The sequence below is a fragment of the Marmota flaviventris genome, chromosome 11, assembly GCF_047511675.1.
Source record: "Marmota flaviventris isolate mMarFla1 chromosome 11, mMarFla1.hap1, whole genome shotgun sequence".
NCBI classification, from domain to species: Eukaryota; Metazoa; Chordata; class Mammalia; order Rodentia; family Sciuridae; genus Marmota; species Marmota flaviventris.
The window spans coordinates 85,441,070-85,467,359 of record NC_092508.1 but is presented as its reverse complement, the minus strand read 5'-3'; the positions used below and the strand labels follow the sequence as shown (position 1 = coordinate 85,467,359).

Sequence of the window (26,290 nt, the reverse complement as noted above, 5' to 3'; positions counted from 1 at the left end):
GATATAGCAGTCAGCTCTGTGAGCAGGTATCCCTTTTAAAAAAAAAAAAAAAAAAAAGGAGAAAGGTCTCTATAAGAAGAAATCTGAGCTTTCCCTTTGTTTTTCTTCCTGCTTCAAAGTAAACACAATTTCTAGAAGTGTAAAAGTCACCAGCCAAATAACAGTAAAAGTTCAGTGCTAAGAATCACAGAAAAGAAAAATGTTACCTGGATTCCTGATGACATCAGTTACCAATCAACCAACTTCCTTCCACCTTCTTACCACATGAGACAAATAAAACCCTTACTCATTTAGGTTACTAATGGTAAGATTCTCCACTATTTGGAACCAGGGGCATTTTTCCCATTTAAAGGAATCAACAACAAAGGGGAGATATTAGCATTAGATGATCCAAAGCTTACTCTTTCTTGATTTAGGTATGATCTAATCTTTCCTAGCTAGAAAAAATAATTTGAATTTTTATTTCTCCAATTTATCTATTATCTTGAATAATCTGAATTACTTTAATAAATATGGTCAAATCTCTCCTTGGGAATCCAGTTGTTGCACAGTCATTGTAAGATTTTTCTTTATATTCCTAACTGAAATCTTCAAGTCCCCAAACCTATAAAACAGTTTTATAATATGGAATGTATCTATTATATATGTAATAATATACATATATTAATCAATAGCTGAAGGTAAAGAAGTAAGGGGGAAGAAAAGAGAATGGAGACAGGGGAGGAAAGAGGGACCTAACACTTCAAAGTGTAGAGTATATTTTACAGTTCCATAAGCATTTTATAACATTGCTGAGGAATAAATAAAAGATCACATAAGAGTATGTTTTAAATAGGAAAGGCCTCACACATACACTTGAAATCAATGATTCGGTTTTTGAAAAATTTCCAAACTTGAAAAATATATATCCCAACAAATATTTTCTGTACAATTCACAACTGGCACTATTAAATTATTCTAATAGTCTATCTATGTCTTATCTCTAGTAATTTCTCTAAGTAATAATCCTTCTTTATGTATACTTCTCTTGGACAAATTTTAAATATATACTACTCTTAGGGTAATTTCTATTGCACAGTGCTGAAAAGATTCATTAATTTCAATCACCATCAACTCCATACACCACATATAGTTTTTCTGCCTTTTTTTGTTCAAATATATTTCACTGTGGCCATTCAAAGGAAAATTACACATTCCAATAACATTTGAGTTCCTCTCAGTTACCCTTTCAGTGGTTCAGAGTAATGATAGAGTAAAGAATCACATTCTTCACAGGCTTTTTCCCCCCATTTGGTAGAATTTCAATTTCAAATCTCCTGTGCCAAAAAGCAGTGGGTAACGTCTAATGTTCTTCTCTAACAGTGGCTTAAATGGAGGCAAGGAGAAAAAGAGAGTTAGGAGAAATCACTCATTCCGATTTACCAAGAATCAGCATAGGTTATAAGTAACTTTTTATCCTATTTTCCTAAAATAGAAATATAGAACCATAATAAGTTGTGAGGGAGGGGAAGAAACGTAAAAAAATCTAGAAATGCATCAACTGTTTCTGTGTATAGGTAAGAGCTAAAAGGGTAAAATTACTGAAAGTTATCTAGCACTAAATTCTCAGTGAGATAAAAAAAAAAATAACCTAATGTGTATAACACCCACAGTTTATATCTTACTTAGCATTGCTCATAGGTAAAGATTTCCTCTACAAGATAGATAAAAGTTACATTCTTTTCTTTCTGAATCTGCATGAATGGAAAATATAAAGATAATAAGTACAGTTAGATAACATAACTGCTTTCATTTTAAAATCAGTATTCAAAGACAATCTATGACAATCCATATGATCTCAAAAGAATATTCAGAGAATGACAAGTTCCCTTGTTTATAACATCATCTCAACTTCAATTTTATCTGCAGTTATCTCTTAAAACAAATAGATCTGGGGTCCTTACATCATATAAAGTCCTTTTTCTCAGGCCCACTTTTATTTGGTTATCTTTTTAGGTGCACTAAAGATTGAGTTTACAATAAACTGAACAGACAGCGTACAAAAGGCTTTTAGAACTATACCATATGGTCCAGGGAAGGGAACAATCTGGACGATCCCCATTTCAATCTGCAAGCTTGTCCACCTCTATAACACATTATACCACTGTAATAAAATATTAAGATGGAAATGTAAAAGTGAAAATAGTCTATCTTTAGCATTACTAGGCAACCACACTTCTGAAAATTTACTGATAAACTTAATAAACATTTACTTTAATTTATATTCTGAGATTTTGGGATGCAAGACCAGGCATACAAACCCAGGCCACTATTCAGTAGAAACAATATTTCAGCAGGGATATGTGTGGGTATTCAACGTATGCTTCAGAAATTTAGAAGGGGAAAAAAAAACACTTTTACAGGGGCATATTGGCAAGGGCTGATGTAACAGATGACACATTCTTGGAAATCAAATAAAAGCAATAGGGAAATACCCATTGTTGCCTGGTGAAGGCCTAATCACATGGACACAGCTGGAACCAATGTAGATCATTCATTAATAAAATTGTATTGTAGTAGCCACTTTTTGATGCATTTCAATTGCTGCTATAGCCAAATCCCTGAATTTCTTTGTTCAATGTTAGCAAGATTGTTTTAGTAGGAAATGTGAGAAGATTTAGGATGGGGGGAGGACCTGTTCTCATACTAAAAACGAGACTAGCTCAAAAAGCTAAATGTCACTTTACCTTGCAATCTACTTACACTATCAGCAGCTTAAAATATGCAGTGTAAACCTGAAAACGGGGAACTCATATGGTACATAGATAAAAAGTGAGCAGTGTGAGATGCCATGGAAAACATATGAAATACTTGTGAAAGTATTTAAGTATTTACAGAATGATCATATAATACCGTGGAGTGGGAGAAATCAAAATGTATCAAAAATTAGGAAGGAAAATCACACAACTGAATTAATAAGTACCCTTTTATGAAATACTATCTACTGAATTTTGACACTAACCCGTACACTGTCTGTCTATGGGAAGATTATTCAAATTTTTACCACATAAATCATTATTTGTTACCATGTTACTTTTTTGATATTAAATCAGATATTCAAATCATCTACTAGAAGTTATATTTGAAAGCTACATTAAAATTCAAAAGAAATAAAATACTTGAAGTAATTATAAACTTAGTACTTAATATAATAAAATCTAGTTGAAATAATATAGTATTTATCCAATTTTTCTGTTATCTAAAACATTCTTCCATGTTTCCACAAATGTAATGATGAAATTACTATACATAATTCTCGAAAATCATATATTATTACACTATAAAGATAATAGGTTTTACTGCATGTTTTGAATTAAACAACAGCATAGAATTTGCTGCCTACAAAAAAAAAATGAAAACTCAACAGCATTTACCAAAAAATTGCTTAAACATTATAATTTATAATTCTCAATTATATTTTCTCCCATGCTTCTGTATGTAGGTAGAATAAACACATAAGACAATTCATGTTGCATTTTCTAAGTTATATATCCCCACTATGAAAATATAAAGGGTTTAATTGCAAATAAAAATTGTACACTGCAAAAAACATATTTAAAATCAATAAGTAATATTAAATATGCAACAAGAATTATTCAATATATGTGGGCATACAGAATGAAAGAGGATTTTGTCTGTGCTATATTTAATCATCAATTCTAATATTATCAGACATTGGCACAGAGGATTCAAGAGAGACAGTCATGAATATACCTGGATCAAAAGAAAAAGCCTTTCACCGGCATTCCTTCTCGGTATTGTCATAATTCAGAAACTTAAATGTCAACCTAAAGAGTCAATCAATGTAACTTAACAGATCTCTCACTCAGATTCTTTTCCATAGCTCTGCATAAAACAAGGTGCTTAAGTATATGTTTTAAAAGACAACATTAAGGAGAAAGGGGATTCCGTAGCATTTATTACATGTGCATTATACACAAAAAGCAACTTGAGTATTTGTTTGTTTTGCTAAAGTAATGATCCAATATGTTGCTGAACCTGTCTTGAATAAAAGAAAATAACAGGTGAGTTTATTTAATGCATACTTCAGATATACCTGTTTTACAAATCCTTTTAATGACTGTAAAACATTTTCTAAATTAAAAATAAACATCTGGGGGAAAAACTGTTACATTGCACAATTTTTTTGTTAATACATCCATAGTAGATATATTTCCTAGTATGTATGGCATACAAAATGTTTCACATTAATAACTAACAAGAACCCTGTTTATACTTCTTTTCAGGCACATTTGTCACACTGTTACAAAAATGCATGAACTTTTCGTCCCAAAGTAATTTTCTTATTACCAATAATCATTGACAATTTAAAAATAAAAATCAGTTACACTAACACTAATCTTCTTTTAAAATTCCTGTCTATTTAATTATTCTTACCTTGATTATAAAACACTGATTTTTAAAATAGATCCCCTGAAAGTAAAGAATGTTTTTTGTTAATACAACACAAAACACATTTACATTTTGAAGAACATTCTACGAAATTTCACAGAATGCTTGCTCATTGTGAAAATCTAGTCTCCTGCACAAATCATCTCCATTTAAAACTCAAGACACCACATTTTCACACTCTTAACAGTAGGTCACCAACTATAATTCAGTAAGAGTCAAGAAGCATAAAAGCACTTCTATTTTACTTTGCAGTTTGATTTCAAAAATAAAATTTAAAGGCACATCTTTTATTTTCCTGGAAATTCACTTGCTTATCTAACAATACTTATCAGACAGTCTAAAAATGAGTACTCAATTTGTAAAAGATATGAGCTGACCCTGAGTTTGAGACAAAAATAGAAAACAATGGCAGACTTTTGGGTCTCAACAAGAGATATGCTGGCGTAAAAATCCATATAATATGAGTAAACATTACTGAAAAGTTTCGAATTCAAATAATAAGCTGTGATGAAGACAAGATTCCAACCAATCAAAAATACAATGTCAACATGACCAAAGTTAGCAACATTCAGGGAGGCTTTTTGCAAAGTATGGCAAAAATGCAACTGTAAAGGAAGTCTCTAGGAAAGCTGGAAAAGGCAAATTTAGCACAAGCTTCTGTGGGAAACAATGCCATTTACTAAATGTGGGAGTTGTGAGGAGAATGGCATTTCTACTTCAGAAAAAAAAAAAAAAAATGTTTCCCCCCACTCCCTCACAATGGTGCTCTGCATGAAGATAGAGGAAGACAAGAGGGGGGAAAATGGGTATAAGAAAGAAATCGGCTGTTTGCCTTCCTTAAGTGATGCTGTAAGGGTAGACCCTCTGCCTCACAAAAACCACTGCCAGAACCAAGCTACACAAAACATTTTGGCTGCAAGCCTATAGCAGTGCCAGGCTGTTTGTTATTTTTGTGCTAGACTCCCTCAATTGAGACAGTGTGGGATTGTCACTTTGATGCAAATAGAGAACAAAGAATAATATAGTATGGGTTGGGGGAATTTTTTTCTTTTTAGCCCCTTTAAAGTTAGGTTAGCTTTTTGTTTTCTTTGACAGGTTTTGAAAAGACTCAAGAAACAAGAGTTATGGTAAAGAATGTATCAATTGCCTAACACAATTAATGTTGAGTATAAAATGTTGACAGTTTGAGCCATGTGAGAGATTAACATTATTTAAAAAATCAGATTTACAGAGTGTCCAAGTCATAAAGCTACCTGCTTAAGAGGCCTGAGACCAAGAAATACATGATTCACAATCACATAATCTTATTTAAAATCTGATAGTATGAAGGTAGCCCATGAAATTCAGCAAAAAAAAAAAAAAGAAGAAGAAGAAGAAGAACTAACATAATTATTATAATTTTTAGGTCACAAGACATAGGGAAGTAAATCAGCTGCTATTCTGACCCTGATTTCTCCAGATTTAATAATCTGAGGAAAAAATTATAACATTAGAATCTGAATGTCTTATGCCTTCACAAGGAAAGACATGGTAAATGACTGAAAAAAGAATGTGTAAAGGATTAAACCACAAATCATCTAGAAAGTTGCCACAGATACAAACAGAAAAACCGTCTCTTCTATCCTATTCAATTCTGTACTAGAAGCAAAGCTAAAAACAAACGAGAAAGCCAAGTGTGTGCTATTTCAACCTTCAACTAAATATACTATCTGAATCTGGTGACTAAAAACACCAATAAACTATCATCTCTGAGAGTGTGACCTTTTTCTCTCTAATGCACAAGATAAGTAGAAGTGGAGGTCCATTTTCTACACACCAAATGAAAAGAAAGAATGAACTGTGACAAGACCAGATCCCATGCTGGCTTATTTTCACACTAAGCTCAGTATCATACAAAAACAGTATGTTTCTCCCTGCCAATCAGGGGAGGGGGGGGAGGAGTTACACAACTAATACAGTGCTGATAAATAACACTAAAAGTCTACCAGTCTTTTCCTCCTGCAAATCTCCATCAAATCAACTGTTAAAAGAAAACCAATGGCTGTTATAGAAATAGCAAACACTAAAGCACTTGCCTCAGATGTCACACATGGAGGCATGGAGCATTCACCACCTGAGCCTATCTAATTTCTCACAAAATGATCCCCTGCCCAGTTTTGTTCAGGGCCACAGAATCTGATAGCAAGTCACGATCAGTGTTGGAAAAGGCAGTAGGGGAGTGAGAACATGGGGAAGAAACCAAGTGAGAGCAGTGGCCAAACTTCAAACAATATTCATGCTTCTCTTATTATTCAGATTCATGCCTATGCTTATGCTCAATACTTAGGGACAATAAAAGCTGTGTTAAAGGGTTCAGGTACAATTATTCACTTTGTTTGGCATGTCTAAATCTTCTGTATAATTGAAGAATGCTTTATGTTGCTCCTCAGTGTTCTCCTTTTACATTTTCTTTTCTTTGCTCTAGGATATACTGCTGATGCTATTACTAAATGGGACACTGATAGTTGTAGGCAAGGAGTTCATGTATTGCCAATGGCTCAATGAACTTTAGTTCAACAAGCAATAGGAGGTAAAACCAGAAATCAAAAAAGAATAAAAGGTGTAGAAGAAGCCAAGCAATGGGCTTTTTGCTTTTTTTTTTTTCCTTTTTGTTAATGGTGGAGATGAAATTTGGGGGGTTGGGGGGGTGGGATCTGGAAAAAGCAGCCAAGCTAACTTGACTACAAAGAAAGATTAAAGGAGTTAAATGTGTACAACTTGGCTGACAACCAAGAAACAATATGAGAGCTGTCCACAACCTCTAAAGTATATGCATAAAAAGAGGAGTGAGGAATTTTAATCTACTATAGAAGTGTGAATATATGAAATAATAATGAGATAAAATAAAAATAAAGAAATCTGACTTCAAGCAGCAGGGAAGTGATCTGGTAAAACTTACGAAAGACTGCTTCCTTCTCTTTAGAAACTTTGATCATCTTACTGACCCACATTGCAATAAACAGCACATGACAGGAAATGTCACAGACTGCCAAAGGACTAAATTGATGGAGACAGAAAAATTACACAAAATTCACTTACCTGATAAACCAGGTATACCAATATCTCTGCAGATGTCGATTCAGGCCTAATGCAAAGGTATCTGTCAGATCACAAAGGACATAATTAAGTTGTTATCTTAAAAATAAATCCAGTCTGAATTCTGAATCTTGATCTGGACAAGAGCTGACTTGGATTGTTTGGTCTGTCTCTTGGATATTACAAGATGGGAAAAGAATGTCTAAGAATAGAAATGTGCTCAGTGATTCTATAGTTATTTTTAATTAGTAAGAGCTTCTTCAGTCTTCCCAAGGATTCCCCAAATCAATTAATAATAATAATAATAATAATAATAATAATAATTCAGATTAAAGGTCCTTAACCTTGGTCAATGAATGATTTTCAGAAGTCTATGTACTCCTGTATGAAGAACGTAAAGTTTGTGGGTTTATGTAAATGGATATGTCTCTAGAGAGAAGGTCAATAGTTTGTCAAATTTGCAAGAAGGCCCATAATCCAAAAAACTGTCAAAAACCTCTGCAGAGAACTGCTTAAAATCTCAGGGGGGGAGTTGGAATGCATATGGATAATCAGTCCAGGTTTGAGGTTTTCATCCCAAACAGAAGTACACAAACACTTGCTGATCTGGGGAAAATACCTTAGGAACACTACTTTCTGGAAAGCAATACATCAGATGTAAACTATTACTTAACTCACACAGCCCTATGTTCCCTAAAGGCCTTGTACAGTCTTGAAAATAACTAAGATGTTACCATATACCCCATAGTAGATAACATGTGCTGCATATATTAAAGTCAGAGGTATAGTTTAACAATGCTGACAGGGTCAGAACTGGGGGGAAAAAAAAAGGACCATATGAAAAGCAAAAAAAGAGAGAGAGAGAGAGAGAGAACCAATAAAAGCAAAAGGAAATGTGGCTCCCAAACAGTTCACATAGCACAAAATTACAAAATTAGCCAAACACATCTCTTAAAATAATAAATTTTTAGCAGAAATAACACAGTCATAATAACTTGTATCAGAAAGAAACCATGGAGAAATTTCCAGGCACCAACTATGAACAAGATGGGAAAGCATTCATAGCCACAGAGAACATCCTGGAGTAGGTATGTCGTAAACACATGCAAGCTGAAAAGATAAAAATCAAGTAGAGGAGGGTAAAATTACTTTTCAAAATGACGTGTTTCAAATAATGATCATGTAGTACATTTTCTCCCAAAATAATATTGAACATCTACCAGGCACTGCTATCAATGCTGAGAATTCAGCAGTGAACAAGCCAAACAAAGCCCTGCCCTGCTGGAGCTTAATTTTGGGGAACAGCAGAAGGATGCCAGAAGACAAACAAGTACAGCAGCAATATCATTCCAATTTGTGACACATGATATGAAAGAAATAAACAAGAAAATGTGATCAAAGCATGAGAGAATGACCTATATATACAATCTATTAAGTCACAGAGATCTTCACTCCAATTCTCAAAGTCAGTCAGGGTCTTAGACAATTGAGACCAAGAAAGAACCATGGCAACAGCTACTCAGACATCTGCATTTCAGAAGTAAAAACAGAATAAGAACTATGGAAGCAAAGTATTACAACTTCATTGTCTGCACACTCCAAAATATATACACCTAGAATGAGTGATGATTTTCTGATACATTCTACCCTTAGAGGATAAGCCTGAGGGGCTGGGGTTGTGGCTCAGCGGTAGAGTGCTCACCTAGCAAATGCGAGGCTCTGGGTTCGATCCTCAGCACCACACAAAATAAATAAAATGAAGGTATTGTGTCCAACTACAGCTAAAAAATAATTAAAAAAAAAAAAAACAGCCTGAGAATATGTCATTGCACAGCACTTACCAAAAAAAAAAAAAAAAGGTCATATGTTTCTTGTAATATGTGGAAATTAGAGAGTAAAAAAGGGAAAAAGGGAGTAGTGATCCCATGAAAATAGAAGGGAGGGGCTGGCGATGTGGCTCAAGTGGTAGCGTGCTCGCCTAGCATACATGAGGCACTGGGTTCGATTCTCAGCACCACATAAAAATACACCACATAAAAATAAAGATATAAAAAAGAAAATAGAAGGGAGACCAATGGAGTAGGGAAAGGGGAACAGGGGGAGGAGGAGTAGAGGGAAATGGGAATTAAATTGACATTTTATGCTACATACAGGAACAAGTTTGTCACAATGAATCCAACTATTATGCATAGTTATAATGCACAATAAAAATACTTTTAATTTAATAAAATAAAATAAACTGGCTGATGACACTACATACTTTGTACCCTTAACACAAAGAATCACATTCTATCTAAATTTTCATCAAATTCCATTCAATTAAAAGAATTTTGGTTTTTGTTTCTGCAGATGAATCTGATTAACTTCTGCCAAAGAAAGAGGGTGTAAGGTTGCACAAAAGGACCCCAATAATCCTTACCTCTAGGGAATACATGCCTTTGTATATATTGTCCCATATCCCACATCAGGGTTGGTGTGAGTGACCAGAAGAACACAGTGAAATCCATGGTGTCTGTCCCAAAACCATGCTGCAGTTTCCTCTTTGCTGTCCTGGATCACTCATTTTGGAAGAAGTCAGCTGCCAGTTGCTATGTTGTGAAGGCACTCAAGAAAGGTACAAATAGCCAAATAGCCAAAATCAACTTAAGAGCCATATAAGTAAGCCATTTTCTAAGCAGACAATCTAGGTTAGTTACCCCTTCAAATGACTGTCTCCCTGACTTACAACTTTAATATAACTTATGAAAGAATAAGAAATTGAACCACAGTAGGACTGTAGTCCCTTTCCAGCATGCACTAACCTCCTTATTTAAGGAGAAAAAATAAAAACTAAAAGCTAAAAACTACATGTTCAACTCATTCTTCCACAGGAAACCCAGGTTCAACCAAAGCCATACAAGATTTACAAAACAGAAGTGAACCAAAATAAAGGTTGTGGCCAACTACAAGATCACATCTTGGGTGAAAACATTTTGTAATTTTGAGATTCCTAGCAAACAGCAATGAGTGTCTCCTAAAATAGTATCATGGTGTGTTTATCTTGGCTTGGGCTATTCCTAGCTATTAACAGTCAAGTTTGGTTCTGTAGCACTTCTAGAAATTAAGAAGCATGTAACATATCTGAGTATGTTTAAACACCTAGCTATCTGCAACTCAAACTAGCTGTTACCTGCAACTGAGAACCCACTCTATCATATATATTCTCCCATTTCATAACATCTAAACTCCTGTCTCATGGTTGTCCCTCTTTTTTTTTCCACTACTATACCCTCTACCTGTGTACTGAATCCTATTTATTCTGCCATTTCTAGGAATTTCGTCCATCATTTTCCTTCTTTACCTCTAGCTCCAATCTTGTCCTCTTCACTGGCTCCTTCTCCTCTGCCAATAATATACTTATTACCAACTATCCCTATCAAGCTTCCAAAAACAATAATGGATGTTCATTGTCTTTACTTCAACTTCCATTCAATGCTCAATTAACACATCTTGATTTTCCTGTCTTTACTGAAATAGCTACTCAGGTTGGACAAAACCAACCAGTTGTGCACTTTCATTCTTCACTGTACTATGGCATGGGGCACTTCTATTAACCTGTCTCTTTGAAATTACCTCCTGCTGGTTTCCACTGCACCACTGCCTTACAGTTCTCCTCCAGCTGATGGGTTTTCGCTGTTTTACAACAGTCTCCTTTTCTAGGAATTTTCCAAGACTTTACTCTTTGAAGTCTTAGGGTTTCATCCTGCTTCCTAACTTCAGAACTTCAATTAAATCTACATATTCATTTATCACACCCAATACAAACCTCTCCCCTGGTTCCTTCAAGACTATAAGCTAATCATTTCTATCTACCTATTTGTACATCTCACTTTATCAGTTGTTGTACAGTATTATAAAACCCTCGCTAAGTAAAAAGACAACTTTAAAAGAAGTTCAGACTCTATAACTGCTATCCAATACCACTAGCCAGGTGTGCTTATTGAGCGCTTGAAATATGGCTACACTTAATTGAAAGGTACCATAAATGGAAAATATACAGGGTTTTAAAGACAATGCAAAAAAATAAGAATGAGAAATATCTGAATCATTTTATACTGTTAAAATAATAGTTTATACACTGTGTTAAACTACATTGGTAAAATGAATTAAGCACATTTCTTTTTACTTTTTAAAGTGGCTACTAAAACTTTTTTTAGGTATGTGATTTGCATTATCATTATAGGAAATCATACTGCTCTACACATAAAAAAAAAAAAAAAGAATACAGAGGTTAGGAAACAGTATTCACAAACAATAAGGTTAAGAAAATGAGGGGAAAAAATACTTTTCTATACTATAGTATAGAAACCTACTATTTAATCCAAACAGTTTATGGACAGATTTATAGTTACTGTTAAAATAAGAAGGTTATGTCCTGGAATCCAGAGTTAAATAACTGCTTTAACCAAATACAAAAATGCTGAAAATTATAATGTCAAAATACTAAATCATATCCTGCAAAGGTCTAATAAAATCACAAACATATAAAAATACAAGTAGCAAACATTTGATATGTGTTACATGAGGATATTACATAATATAATAGCACACTTCTGAAGTAGATAATATTGTTATCTTCCTACTTAACAATGTAGGAAACTAAAAGCAGAAACTAAAAGGGTTAAGCAACTTGTCCAGGCCATATTCTCAGTAAGCAACAGAGCAAGACCTCACACCCGGGCAGCCTTGTTCCAAATTTCATCCTCTCAACCACCACTGGATAGAAGTGTAATTCAAAAGAACAGCCAGCTTCAAATGGTTCCCAGTATTATTACACTTATCTATTCAACTAGGACTAGAAAAAATCAGATTAAACAAAGTTTCCAGGACTGAAGATGTAAACCAGCAGTAGGGCATTTGCCTAACATGCACAAGGAACTGGAGTTTAATCCCAGCACCACAAAAAGTAAAATACAGCTTCTTCCAAGTATGAATACAAATATAAAAACTCATAGAAAATTTAAATTCAGAAGCAAAACTATATAAAAGGAGGAGGGTACACGAATGAAATCACCTACAGAACACAAAAGAGCCTTCTGTGAGCCTAAGATGTTCAAAAGATAACTCCTCATGAACAGAAAACATAACTATGGACAGAGACGTGGAAGGGCCTCAGAACACGATGTGCCCCCTGAGAGAGCAGAGAAATGTGGGACCTTGATCCATATCCATGGACCTTCAGAAGATCCCCATATACTGCTTCTTCACAAAGTTGTATGGGTGGTAGGACATGGGGGTTAATTCTTGAACTAATTTTAATATTTTAAAAAACTTACAGAAATAATTTGTACCCTAATGATAGGACTATATTACCTTTGATATTTTAAATGAAACTTGGCATTTTTTAACATATTCCAAAAAACAATATTCACAAGGTCAATATATAAATAAATGCTTGGGCAAAGACAAAAAAAAAACATTGATTGTATATGCATGCTTATCTTTAAAAGGATACACCAACTCAAAATAAAAAGCTTCTTCTCAGCAAAAGAAACAATCTGTGAGGTGAATAGAGAGCCTACATCTTGGGAGCAAATCTTTACCCCTCACACATCAGATAGAGCACTAATCACTAGGTTTATAAAGAATTCAAAAAGCTAAACACCAAAAACACAAATAACCCAATGGGCCAAGGACCTGAACAGACACTTCTTAGAAGATGATGTACAATCAATCAACAAATACATGAAAAAATGTTCATCATCACTAGCAATTAGAGAAATGCAAATCAAAACCACTCTAACATTTCATCTCATTCCAGTCAGAATGGCAGCTATTACAAAGACAAACAATAAGGGTTGGCGAGGATGTGGGGGAAAAGGTACACTCATACATTGCTGGTGGGACTGCAAATTGGTGCAGCCAATATGGAAAGCAGTATGGAGATTTCTTGGATAATTGGGAATGGAACCACTATTTGACCCAGCTTCCCTCTCCTCGGTCTATACCCAAAAGACTTAAAAACAACATACTACAGGGACACAGCCACATCAACGTTTATAGCAGCACAATTCACAATAGCTAAACTGTGGATCCAACCTAGATGCCCTTCAACAGATGGATAGATTTTTTTAAAATGTGGCATATATACACAATGGAATCTTACTCAGCAATAAAAGAGAATAAAATCATGGAATTTGCAGGTAAATGGATGGAGTTAGGGAAGATAATGCTAAGTGAAGTTAGCCAATCCCAAAAAACCAAATGCCAAATGTTTTCTGTGATATAAGGAGACTGATTCATAGTGGGATAGGGAGAGGAGCATGGAAGGAATAGAAGAACTCTAGATAGGGCAGAGGGTTGGAGGGGAAGGGAGGGGGCATGGGTTAATTAATGATGGGGGAATGTGATGATCATTATTATCCAAAGTACAGGTATGAAGACACAAGATACAAATTATATGTGAATATACTATGTATACAACCAGAGATATGAAAATTTGTTTACTATATATGTAATAAGAATTGTAATGCATTCTGCTGTCTTATATAAATAAAAAAATTACATTTAAAAAAAGGATACACCAAAACAACTAACAAAACTAACTGTAAGAACATAAAGGAAGTGAGAGTCAAGAGACTAGGGTATAGAATGGAAGACTCATAACCTTTTAGCAGTAAAAACTTTTGTACGTTTTGAATTTAAACCAAGTGAACATGGTGTTTTAAATTTTTTAAAATAATCTTAAAGTCCAAAAATAAAAATAAATAAAATGCTGTTGAATAGTAAAAATTGTGCAAATATATTATTCTTACATGCATAAAGGAGTCTTAGATGTTAACAAGATTAAGGACTTTCAGCCTGGATAAAAGAGACTGGCATACCACAAAGATGCACCATGGTTACCTCAGTCCTCTGCACCTCTACTACCAAAGACAGAAACAGAGACATGCACACAGAGGCCATCTCAGATACTGGGTAATGCTGTTCAAATGGTCTATCTCAGCATCAAAGCGCTGAAAGATAACCAAAAAGACATATATAAACATTTAAACAGTCAATTACTTCAATAAACTATCAATATAAAACTATATTTTTAAAAATCATGTTATTTAGGAAAAATAAATCTCTTAAGAAGTCAAAGAGGTCAGAAGAGTTATGTTGCAAAGCTGGTGTTTGACCTCTTAAAACAAAACTTCCCTAAAGCTACAGTCTTAACAATTAAGTTATTTGCTTAATGCTTGCAAACTTAAAATACCTAAAGTTGCCAACCCAAGATAGCAACCTGAGTCCTTTTCTTTGGAATGTGAGGGTCATCTGTCACCTTGATGACCATAAGTGATGTTGCTGAATGACTTACTGGCCAGAAGGGTGTCCTACTCTTTCCTGCTTGAGCAAGAGAGGACCTTCCCTTCCAAAGCTGTGAGATGAGGCTGACTTTTAAAGATGAGCCAAGCTTGTTTTGTTAGAAATATATTACTATATATTCCTTACCTTTAAAGGTCTCCCATGTCAAAACTTTTCACAAAATCCACAGAAAATGATTTATTTTCATTGATTTGCATTGTACTGCCATTGTTGATTATCTTCATTTTTAATTCAGTGATATTTTTAGCCAAATGAAATGAAGTACAATCAGTTTTCCTCAATCTGTCTTAGCTCTCTACTTCATCTTCTGGGACCCCATTCATGTGATCTTTTAACAACTATTTATTTCACACCAAACTAGATATCTCCCTAAAGCCTACCATTCTAGCCTCTAGGCAAATTTCTTAAATAAAAGCACTAAATCTTTGTAAACCTAAAATTTGCATTTTAAAGAAACAACTATCAAAAGATCTAGTAGTATACAGCAATTGCTCACCTCTAGCATGATTTAAAATGAATTACAATTTATTATTTTTTAAGGAAACAAATACTGACTTTCTCCCTTTGCAAAATACTGTTTAACAGACTTTGTTAAAATTAAAGGTGACAGTGTGAAGCAAGAGTTTTTCAACTGGTAAATTTCAAACCTTTTAATAAAAGTTCATCAGTCATAAGTTTTAATAAGACTCAGCTGGACAAAGAAGAATTAACAGTGTGTAGGTATCAATAAAGGGTGATAACCAATGATAACCTCAATCATTTACATAGAGATTTATAATTTCATTCCTTAAAGGTTAATGAAATTATGTGGTATTTTGCTCACTCTTATCCAGTAAATGATTGGTTTGTATATATTTATTGACAGACTCAAATGCCTTGCTTTATATACATTTATTGATAGACTCAAATAGCAGAAGTGACTCCTTTAATTAATTAATCTAGTACTTTTTAACTTATATACTCCTGGGTGCACAACAATTGAGTTCCCTAAAACAAAACATAAAATTTCTAAGAAATTCTCAGGGAAAAAGGAACAAATTCACAGTCATAACTCTAAAAGTACATTAACTTGTTAATGTGATTGTTTAAATTAGATATATTTCTTTATTTACCTTATACTTCAAATCCACTCTTGTTAAGTAGTTGTTTCTGCCAAATATTAACATAAAATTCACCCTAGATGTTGAGGAAGGCACACTGTTTGAGGATGAAGACGGATGTAGAAATACAAGCAACACACATGAACAATTAGAACAGGTAGGATAATAAAAGAAGTCTAGGCTGAAGCAATTGTTTTTAAAATGACAGCACAAAAAAATGGGACACTACTACAGCCTTACTTCACTGAGAATCCTGGAGAGCTCAGGTTCAGCTGCTCTGCTTAGTACCCAGCTTGAGCCTAGTTTTAGGCAGAGTGCTGCTTTCTACCTTTAGCTCCACACTAGAATCACCCAGAGAGCTTAAAACTAAAAAACAAAAACAAAAACAAAACAAACAAACAAAAAAAAAAAAAAAAGAAAAACCTGACACTTAGGTACCAGAACAAAGGTTCTAGTTTCATCAGTAATTTTTAGAAGCTCTTCAGATATAGAACTAGGGTTGAGAAACACACTATACATTACTGGTTCTCAAAGTGTGGTCTCTGGACCAGCAGCAGCATCAGCACCATCTGAGAACTTGTTAAGAAATGCAAATTCTAACCTGGCTCAGTGGCTCCAGAGACTGAGGCAGGAGGATCCCAATTCAAAGCCATACTGAGCAAAAGCAAGGCACAAAGCAACTCAGTGAGACCCTGTCTCTAAATAAAATACAAAATAGGGCTGGGGATGGGGCTCAGTGATCTAGCGCCCCTGAGTTCAATCCTTGGTACCCTAGTAAGTGGAATCAAACTTTAAACTCAAGTTTTTAAAATTTCAAAATTTCCTTCCCCCACCCCCAATACTCTTACTGGTCCCTCCTTCCTTTCTTCTTTCATTTTTGTCTTCCTTTTTGCCTGTCTTTCTGTCTGTCTTCCCTTCTCACTTTCTTCAAGAAGAAGCTTTTTTTCCTACTGGAAAGCTGGAGATTACTTAGAGTGCACATTATTTACAGTATCACAGAGTGCAATGTGAACACAGAGTACTTAGCATTCTCCCATAGCCCAGAAAGGAAAGGACTGAAATCTAAAAACAAAAGAGAAATGATAATGCAGTTGTGAGCTAGTGGGAGAAACATGTATTTTCCAAAAATAGAGACACACATGATTTAATTCTCAACTGATGGGTCTAAAACAGAAGTAATTCAGGAATTTATAAGAGTGGAGCTGAAAGACCGAGACATGACTCCAGGAGGAAATATGACTGTCTCTTCTACACAGGTGGAGAAACAATGGGTACAGAATACTAGACAATAAAGTTATGTAGCTAAATGAATCCAGATTGTGACTCAACAGAATTTAACTTTGGTAATAAAATAAAGTGTTTTTTACAGAATATTTTTACAGAATATTTTTGAGGCACCAGTAGAAGAAAAATGTTAAAAATCAAATTACAGGAACTTATTCTAGAAAAAAATCAATAAGGTAATACTGAAAAAAACAGACAAGAGATAAAGCTGTTTCTGTTACTTAAGTGTTAAATATGATCCACTTTTTAACCATAGCATTAAGCTATTCACATTCACTTCACATTATTTTCAGTCCTTCATTAATACAATCAATATTTCTTAAGAACTTTCCCACAGTACTTGGAAAGGACTATCTATGCTTAATGATGAAGAGATACACAAACCAGGGCATGTGGACAAAGTTTACATAAAAAAACCAGACTGTCAAATGTGCACCATTAAGTTATTAGGAATTCCAAAAAACATGACAGAAACAACAATTCTTATTGAATGACTTTTGTGAAATTCCTTAATCAACCTGTATGGAAGAGACATTTTACTACTGTTGTGCTAGCACCATAATGATCAGCCCTCAAGTGAAGCATCCCAGATCATCCACATTTAGGCTTTAATATAGCTAAATAGGGCAGGAAAACATAAAATGTAGAGGTAAGCTTTTTAACATTCACATCATTCATTCCATTTCTCACTGAAGTGCTAATGAATAACTATGTTCAGAAACCCACTGGAAAATTCTACCTATGTATTAATGAGGGAAAATTGTGAAGCACAATGAGACGACTGAATTCATTAGCATCGAAGTTTTCCAGCTCTGTCAGTGACAGTCTGATGCTGTATAACATCTTCTTTAGTTCTACTATAATCTGACAATTCCATAAGACCAATTTGTCTCTGAGAACCAATTTAAGAAGCATGTATATCTACCAGACTATGTTTGAATGATGAGGCGCTGGGGTCATTTTTTTCTTGGAATAAGAGAGAACTGAACTTGTTATGATATTAGGAATGGTAGCATTTTTGCAAACTAAATATTTAAGAAACAATAAAGTACCTTTCATGAAGCTGTATATTAATTACATTCAAATGTAATCAAAGAACTAATCCTACGGTTAAAAACAACTTGAAAAGTCACCTAGTAAAGAACTAGTATTTATCCCACATGGTATCTATCTAGGCCACACAGAGTGTTAAAATTGAAACAGTAATATAAAAAGACTCCCAAATTCCTCAAGTAATAAATTGATTTGCCCCAAAATAACCAATTCATATGTACTACTACTATACTAAAATTCAATCACCTGTCATCTCCCTTGAATACTATAAGCAGTACATGATGTAGAAGGACTAAAAATCTGGTATTTGACATTGATTCAATTTCAATAATATTGGTTGGTATAAAAATCATCTTTTAAAATATGCAGACCATGCCATCCAAATATTCACAAGCACTTGGATCTATAAGTATTAAAGGATTTGTTTAGATTTACTGCAGCTATACCTGCTGTCAAGAAACAAAATGTTGTGAAGGTTGATCAAACACATCTTTGCCTCAAGTATCATGTTAATGTTTTCCACTAATGCTGCCCTAAAAGTTAACAGTCAAAGTAGTCCAAAGGTTTCTCTTTATTTCTATATTTAAATCATCACAAGTTTGATGAAGCATGCAAATCCCTTTGGGCTCAGGGTTCCCATCAAAATGTCTTATAGAAACATTAAAAATTGAATGGGCATAAACAACTCCAACAGTGCAGAGCTCATGACAGCATTGCTGTGATCTGTGTGTTTCATGTGCAACAACACTGGGGAAGTTTGCAAGGGAGTATGAGCAACTAATTACTGTCTTTTGCTGGAGGGCAGGTGTGCTGATCTCTACAGGTGTCTCTCTGCAGCGCTCTGCCTCATAAGTTGCCTCTTGAAGACATTCACTATAAAACAACTTGCTGAAGCCCTGCTAAACATCTGACAGAAAACCAAACGGTTGGGTGCTCTGGAAGAAACATGTGACTTCTTAAAGTTACCACTAAGAAGAAATAGCAGTTGGGGAAGCTTTATATGGTTTGTGAAAGAATAGTATGAGACAGTATAAAAAGTAAATTTAACATAAAACTATATCAGTCACACACATTACACAAGGATAGTAATGTTGTCTTAATAAATACTGAAAGTTTTTCCAAGAAAACATTTACTCTCTAAATAGGAAAGAAAAAATATAATAGTGATAATCTCATAATGGATCATTATTCTTCCTTTATGAAAGTATAGTAGCCAGTGCTACATATACAATTTTATAAGCACCTCCCCCAAAAAATAATGCTGAGAAATTATCCACTATAAGAAATTGTAAACAACATGAACATATGATGATAGGGCAGGTGAGATACAGTATTCATATGTGATGTCACCTACAGGATTAATATTCTTTAAGATCTTTCCCACAGTACTTGGAAAGAACTATGCTTAATGACGAAGAGACACACAAACTAGAGACAAGCATAACTGTTCTGCTACCTACTACCTAATAAACTAATGCAAAAAAATGGAAACTCTCTGTTTCAATTACCTCATCTAAAGATAAACGAAACTGACCCTATCATGAGTGCTGCTAAATGAGACAGTGTCCCTTACTTATTTGGCACAAGGATTGACATACACAAAATGATTAATACATTATAATAAGCATCATGAAATCTTCCTACAGACATTTATTTGTCCATTCTTGGTACAGCATTACCCAATCTAAAAGTTTCTTAGAAAATAAAGACTGAGGACTAGCATGTTATTTTAAAAATATGTGATGTGTTATATGGTGTGTCTTTTTAAATATATTTTTACATGTCCAAGTTTTTGAGTGATCTATCAATAAACAAACTCATAAGCAAAATGTTTAAGTAACTCTTTACTTTTTCTAAGAAATCATTCACCTCAGTGAAAATCCCTTATTTGTAATACTGAAATTTTAGCCTCATGGGAATAATCAGAATGTAACTGTTTAAAGCAGTATCCCTCCCAGTCTCAGTAAACTAATTCATCAGAGGCTCATTTCTTCAAATCTGAACAATGCAATGAATGACCTTCTGTTCTCTTGTCCTTTAATTCCTTCGTACTAGCCATTCTCCAGTTTTCAAAGTCATCCCAACCCCTACATATATTAAGGACTGATCTTCTGTGCTTTAATATGCATAATTATGTCACTACTCCATACCCCAAGGACCTAGTCTAATTATAAGGGAGATACTCACATACATAAAAGTATACACGTGTGCACACAAACACACATGCAAACACACAGACACATGCAAAGTACTAGCGGAGGATGAACCAGACATCGTTTCATTTAACCTTCCATAAGTCAAGGAATGCTTCATACAACTGATGATAGCTGGGTTAAAGTAGTGCTTACAAAACAAATTCAAAGCTCCAGGCCTGGGGCCTCCATTATGGAACCTCAATTTACTGTGTTCCAACTGCATGAATGTTCTCCTCACATGGACTTAGCTGCCTTTATTCTCTAAACATAGTGGACAATCTGCTGTTACCTGGCCTATCAGTCTTTCTACCTTCAATCCCTTTTTTCACCTTCTCCACCTTTAAAGTCTTTGAAATATCATACCATTATACCCAACATTCCTCTTCTACTTATTTTTCCTATACAGTTGATCAGGGATCAAAAAGGCTTTGGACTTTGCAATAACAATAAAAACTTATGAATTTGGATTTGTATGCAGGCTAGTAAATGCTAATTCTGGTGATGTTGCAGGGTGGCAGCAAGTCACAGCTCCCAGTCAGTCACGTGATCACAGGGGAAAACAACCATACTCTACAACGGAGCACACCCTTAAAACTTCTTAAGGAAAATTACTTCCAATTTAGAATTTAATTATTCAGGCAAATTATCAATTAAATGAGGAAATTATTCAATAAAGATATTTTATCTCACATAATCTTTCTCAGAGAAATACTACAGGATAGAGATACAACATAAGATTCAAGAAAAGCCAACAGAGTTCCCAGGTCAACAGCAAAGGAAAAATAGCAGGAAGAGAGCAGGTCTAGAGAATGACATGAAAGGAGAATGGAATGGAAGGCTCCTGGAAGATTGTCTTCAAGAAAAAAAAATGCAAACAAATAAATAATTATATGTAACTCTCTTTATAGAAAATTATAAGAAGAAACCCATAAAATGTAAAGAAAATTATTATGTGAGACCCAGAAACCAAGCAAATGAAATACAAGGTAATTATTAACTCCATGAAAAACAAAAAGTCAGGAGCAAATTTTTCAGCAGATTGCATTTCAATAGTCAACTATGAAAAGATCTACACAGTATCATACTGTCACACCACAAATTAGCCTAACGTGATAATTTAACTATATTGGAAATAGGAGCAGTAAGATGGTAATGTAAAAGTATAAAATCCGCAAAGACATAATATAAAGTTAATGGACAATGTCTAAAATAAATTAAGAGAACAATGTGTGAGTATAAAATTAAACATGATAGAAATATATAATAACCAGAAGAAACAGATAAAAAGTTTTTTTAAAAAAGGACCAGAAAGAGTAGGCAAGGAATCACTGTATTTTCTAGTAGGCCTTTAACAACTATTAATAGTTTTAAACTAAGTGAATTATTACTTTGACAAAATAAGAATTAAAAGAATCAGCCACATTCACAAATATGTTGCTCACAGTGTTTTTATAGTAGGAAAAAGAAAAAAAATCTAAATGTTCAATAAATTATTATTGTTTCACTTTCCTATGTTCATATATGAATACACCAGCAGTTAAACTCCACATCATGTACAACCACAAGAATAGGATCCTAGTTAGAATTTTATACTCCGTATATGTATACTATGTCAAAATACACTTTACTGTGACTGGATCTGGGGCTCAGTAGCAGAGCACTTGCCTAGCATGTGTGAGGCACTGGATTCAATCCTTAGCACCACATAAAAATAAACAAATAAAAAAAGACATACTGTTCAGCTACAACTACAAAAAAAAAAATTTTAAATACACTTTACTGTCATGTATATCTAAAAAAAAGCAAATAAAATAAACAAATGAATTACTATTTAAATAGGTCACATTACAAATCACATTCTATCATTTAAAATGACATTGCAGAAAAAACATTTAGTGACATAGAGAATTATCCTTATTATAAAATGAAAAATGACAAGTTAAAAACAGCTAAAGAAAAAAAAACTACAAATAAAAATAATAATGGTGATATTAGAATTTTTCCTTGGTCTCTTTGTACTTCTCAAGTTTTCAATACTTTCTAAAGTAAACAGTAACTTTGGAAATAGAAAAAAAAACATTAAAAATTTATAACACAATTTATAAGTTTTGGCCCTATTAAAATAGTATCACCTCATGACACTCAAGACATAATTAAGTTCTCCCTCCCCATTGTACTTTGTATATGCAACTATTAGGATATCAATGCCATCTTCTTTGCAACAAAAGTAATTATTTAAATATCTGAGCCTGCATGTGATTAATCTGCAGAAGAGAGGATCAGGTCTAATCTACCACAGTCCAGACAAACCCCATCTACAATGGTTGAATTTATGATTTACTGACATAGAATTTCTCAGTGGTGCTAATCAATATGAATTCAGGAGAAACTGTACTTTAAATATAGCTCCAGAATCTGGAGCTATACCCAGGCTTGTATCATGCAGTGCAATACTCAGGTGATGCAGAGCAATAACATGCAGCCACAGCTCCCAGTCAGCCTTGCTATCACAGGGGAAATAATCACACCCTACAGTGTACTGTGTAGCTGACCTATGATGTCCAGCAGCTTAGGTATATCAAATGCCTCTTCAACTTACGATAATTTCAACTTTCCATGGATCCACTGAGTTGTATGCCCATCTTAAATTGTGGAGTGTCAGTACAGGCTAAATGAGAAACTCTTGGACTTCTGAAGACAATCCCCCAGAAGAAGGGAATTCTAAAAGTCTAGAAAAGTATTCTATAAAACCTTTTAAAAACAAAATGTAGTGACTAATTTTGAGAGGGTAATAATCATTTAAAATATAAATTCTTTGATTGGTTGTTCTCATCAGATTGTTCTTTAGTCCCATCTCACTCACATTTTCTGTCAAAGTGACGGTGAAACATTTTGCCTTTTGTCTGAAGACTTCAATAAAACAATGTTTAAATATAGATCTTCAGAATTTCTTGACAGATCCACATTTATCAAGCAAAAATCCCATTTACTTAAGGATTTGGTTCATATAATATTACTTACCCACAGTTTTACCATAAATACATTAAAATTAGGATTGTTTATTGCATGAAATCGAACTTCCAAAGGAAATCAAAATTTATATGTTTAGTAAAACAAATATGAATTTTATAATGTTTGGCTTTTATTTAGAACTAATTCAAAAATGACAAATAAATTAAGCAGCACAAAGTCTAGAACCAGGAGTTTTCTGGGCATATTCAGAAAACTTCATTATCCTTGTGTGCAAAGGATTCTTAACTCTTTTTCTTAACATTCAGTTAAAAATGTAAACATTTGGTACATTTAAAAAGAAAAACATAAAAGGACTCTAACATTTCATCTTGGTGGGGCAATTTTATCCATGAGATCAACAGCTACTTTTCAGCATGCTTTTAGAATAGACCAGGCATGAGTAAAGGGAGTCACAGAGGACAGGCTATGAAGTGAAGAGCTATTTTATCCTCCCTCACTCTCCTGTCCCCAGAGGTTTGAGGAGAAAGACAGAAGACAAGGCAAAAGGGCTTTTTCAGAGTGAGGTTAAACTGTCCACTAACAACTGTATAGAAAACGGAAGGACACAATAGGATTTGTAGACTTTTATTCCTTAATTGTTTATCAACTTACAAAAACATGGAGGCAGATAACTACCAAAGATTACCTTGCTTTACAAAATAATGTGCCAGGAGTTGGCTTTATACATTAAATGACATGCAATACAGATTTAAATTATTATAGCAGAAAATTGCCAAAATTGTTAGGAATAATAGCAATTGGATGTTATTTGAGCATCTCAGAAATTTTAATATAATAAAACATATAGTTCAATTTTACAAAAATTCAATTTACCATTGATTTTTCAAGAACATATCTTCTGCATTAAGTACAATACACTCCTAAGAATTCTAGAAAATGCAAACCAATCTATAGTATGGAAAGCAGATCAACAATTGTCTAAAGGCAGAGATAGGAGGGTTGACTTCAAGAGGACAAGAGGGAATTTCTAGGGTGATAACAATGTTCCAGATCATAATTGTATAGAATGTTACACAGCTGTATGTTTTTGTCAAAATACATCAATCACACTGTCCACTTAAAATGGGTAGTTGTAAGTAAATTAGATCTGAATAAAGTTGATATTTAAAAAACCACATCATAACCACGTACAGTAACACACAACATAATCCCAGCAACTGGGGAGGTTGAGGCAGGAGGATTTTAAGTTTGAGTCTACGCTTGGCAACTTAGTAGGACCCTACCTCAAAATAAAAAATAAAAAGAGCTGGAAATATAGCTCAGTGACACAGTATCTGTGGTTTCAATCGCCAGTAATGAAAAAAAAAAATACAATTGCTCATGGCTGTTAATCACAATAATTTTCTAAGGATTTTATGTACATTTACTGTGTTTCTGACATACAAGGCTAAAAATATCACGTGTAGAATTAGGTGTGTGATGACATTAGGTTTCAGTCACCAATTGTACTCAGTACTGAGTGTAAGGCTTTGCAACCTTCACTGTACTTCATACACACTGCCTTACAGTACTGGTAGCCCTTTCTCCTGAACTAACCTTTAAGGTAAAACAATGTGCCATGTATTTAATTAGCATTCTAGCTCAATTTGTTTCACACACTAAAGTGTTTATACATTGATTTATACCATGGAAAACTTTAGACAAGTAGTTATTTATTAATACTAACAAGCATGTTTCCAACAAAAAGTCAGAAGAGCTATTTTGATTTCTCATACTAAACAATGTTATTTAAAAAGATTAACAGAGGTTTTTTCATAATGATATTTAAATTACATTTGATATTTGAATATATAAAATTTTATCATGGAAATTAAATAGCCAATATGAACTTATAAAATGAGCTACTGTATATAAGTATAGTTTTTTAAAATGGAAATATTACTATTTTATTTCCTCCCATTGTGTCCTTGTTATTGCATACAAATATTACTAAAATGATTACCAATAATGTATTTATGTTTAAAAGTAACATGACATACTACCTAACACTTAATAGAAACTGGTAGATTGAACTTTATTAAAATTAAAAACTCTGCAAAGGACACTGCCAAGAGAATAAAACAAGCCATAGACTAGAGAACATATCTGCATAAGATATATCTGATTAAAGGCATTATCAAAATTATATAAAGATTCTTAAAATTCAATAATAAAGAGCCAACCAATGAAAAATGGGCAAAGAAATAGTATTAGACACCAAAACAAAGATAAACATATGATAAACATGCATATGAAAAGAGGCACAACCATCATATTTCATCAGAATTGCAAATGAAAACAATGAAACATCAATAAGTACTTATTAAACACTTAAACTTCAAAATATTGATAACACCAAAAATTGAATCCAATGTGGAACAATAGGAACTTGTATGCATTTTTGGTGAAACTTCAAACTGATGCAATCACTTTGGATGACAGTTTTTGAGTTTCTTACAAAATTAAACATATTCAAACAATAAAACTCACCAACTGTGTTCCTTGGTATTTGTCCAAATGAGTTGAAAACTTAGGTCTACACAAATATTTTCAGACAGAGGTTTATGGTAGCTTTACTCAGAACTGCCAAAACTTGAAGGCAGCCAAAATGTCCACCAAAAGGTTTCTGTATGAACAAACTGTACTTCATCCATTCAGTGGAAAAGTTTTTAGTGGGAGGAGGGGAGTGGTATTAAGTGACAAAAAAGACATAGAGAAATCCACATTGCTAGGTGAAAAATTCTGCTCTGAATAGGCTACATGATGTATGAT

General features: G+C 33.8%; 1 protein-coding gene across 12 annotated transcripts in view; it reads right to left on the bottom strand.

The window, feature by feature from the left end:
- The window catches only part of Gtdc1 (glycosyltransferase like domain containing 1), a 374,674-nt gene that overhangs the window by 279,774 nt on the left and 68,610 nt on the right, over positions 1 to 26,290 (bottom strand). For 6 of the 12 annotated variants that reach the window (XM_071619200.1, XM_071619203.1, XM_071619201.1 and 3 more), the window contains 4 exons: positions 9,947 to 10,131; positions 9,230 to 9,308; positions 7,531 to 7,591; positions 4,438 to 4,473 (listed from right to left, as the gene is read on the bottom strand). The exons of 1 other annotated variant lie outside the window; for it this stretch is intronic. In XM_071619200.1, coding sequence (XP_071475301.1) covers positions 4,438 to 4,473; positions 7,531 to 7,591; positions 9,230 to 9,308; positions 9,947 to 10,034 — 264 coding nt within the window. In that variant the 5' untranslated portion in view covers positions 10,035 to 10,131. Of the gene's footprint in view, positions 1 to 4,437; positions 4,474 to 7,530; positions 7,592 to 9,229; positions 9,309 to 9,946; positions 10,132 to 26,290 lie in introns of those variants that run through there. 5 more of the 12 variants (XM_071619206.1, XM_071619212.1, XM_071619211.1 and 2 more) reach the window with 5 other exon arrangements.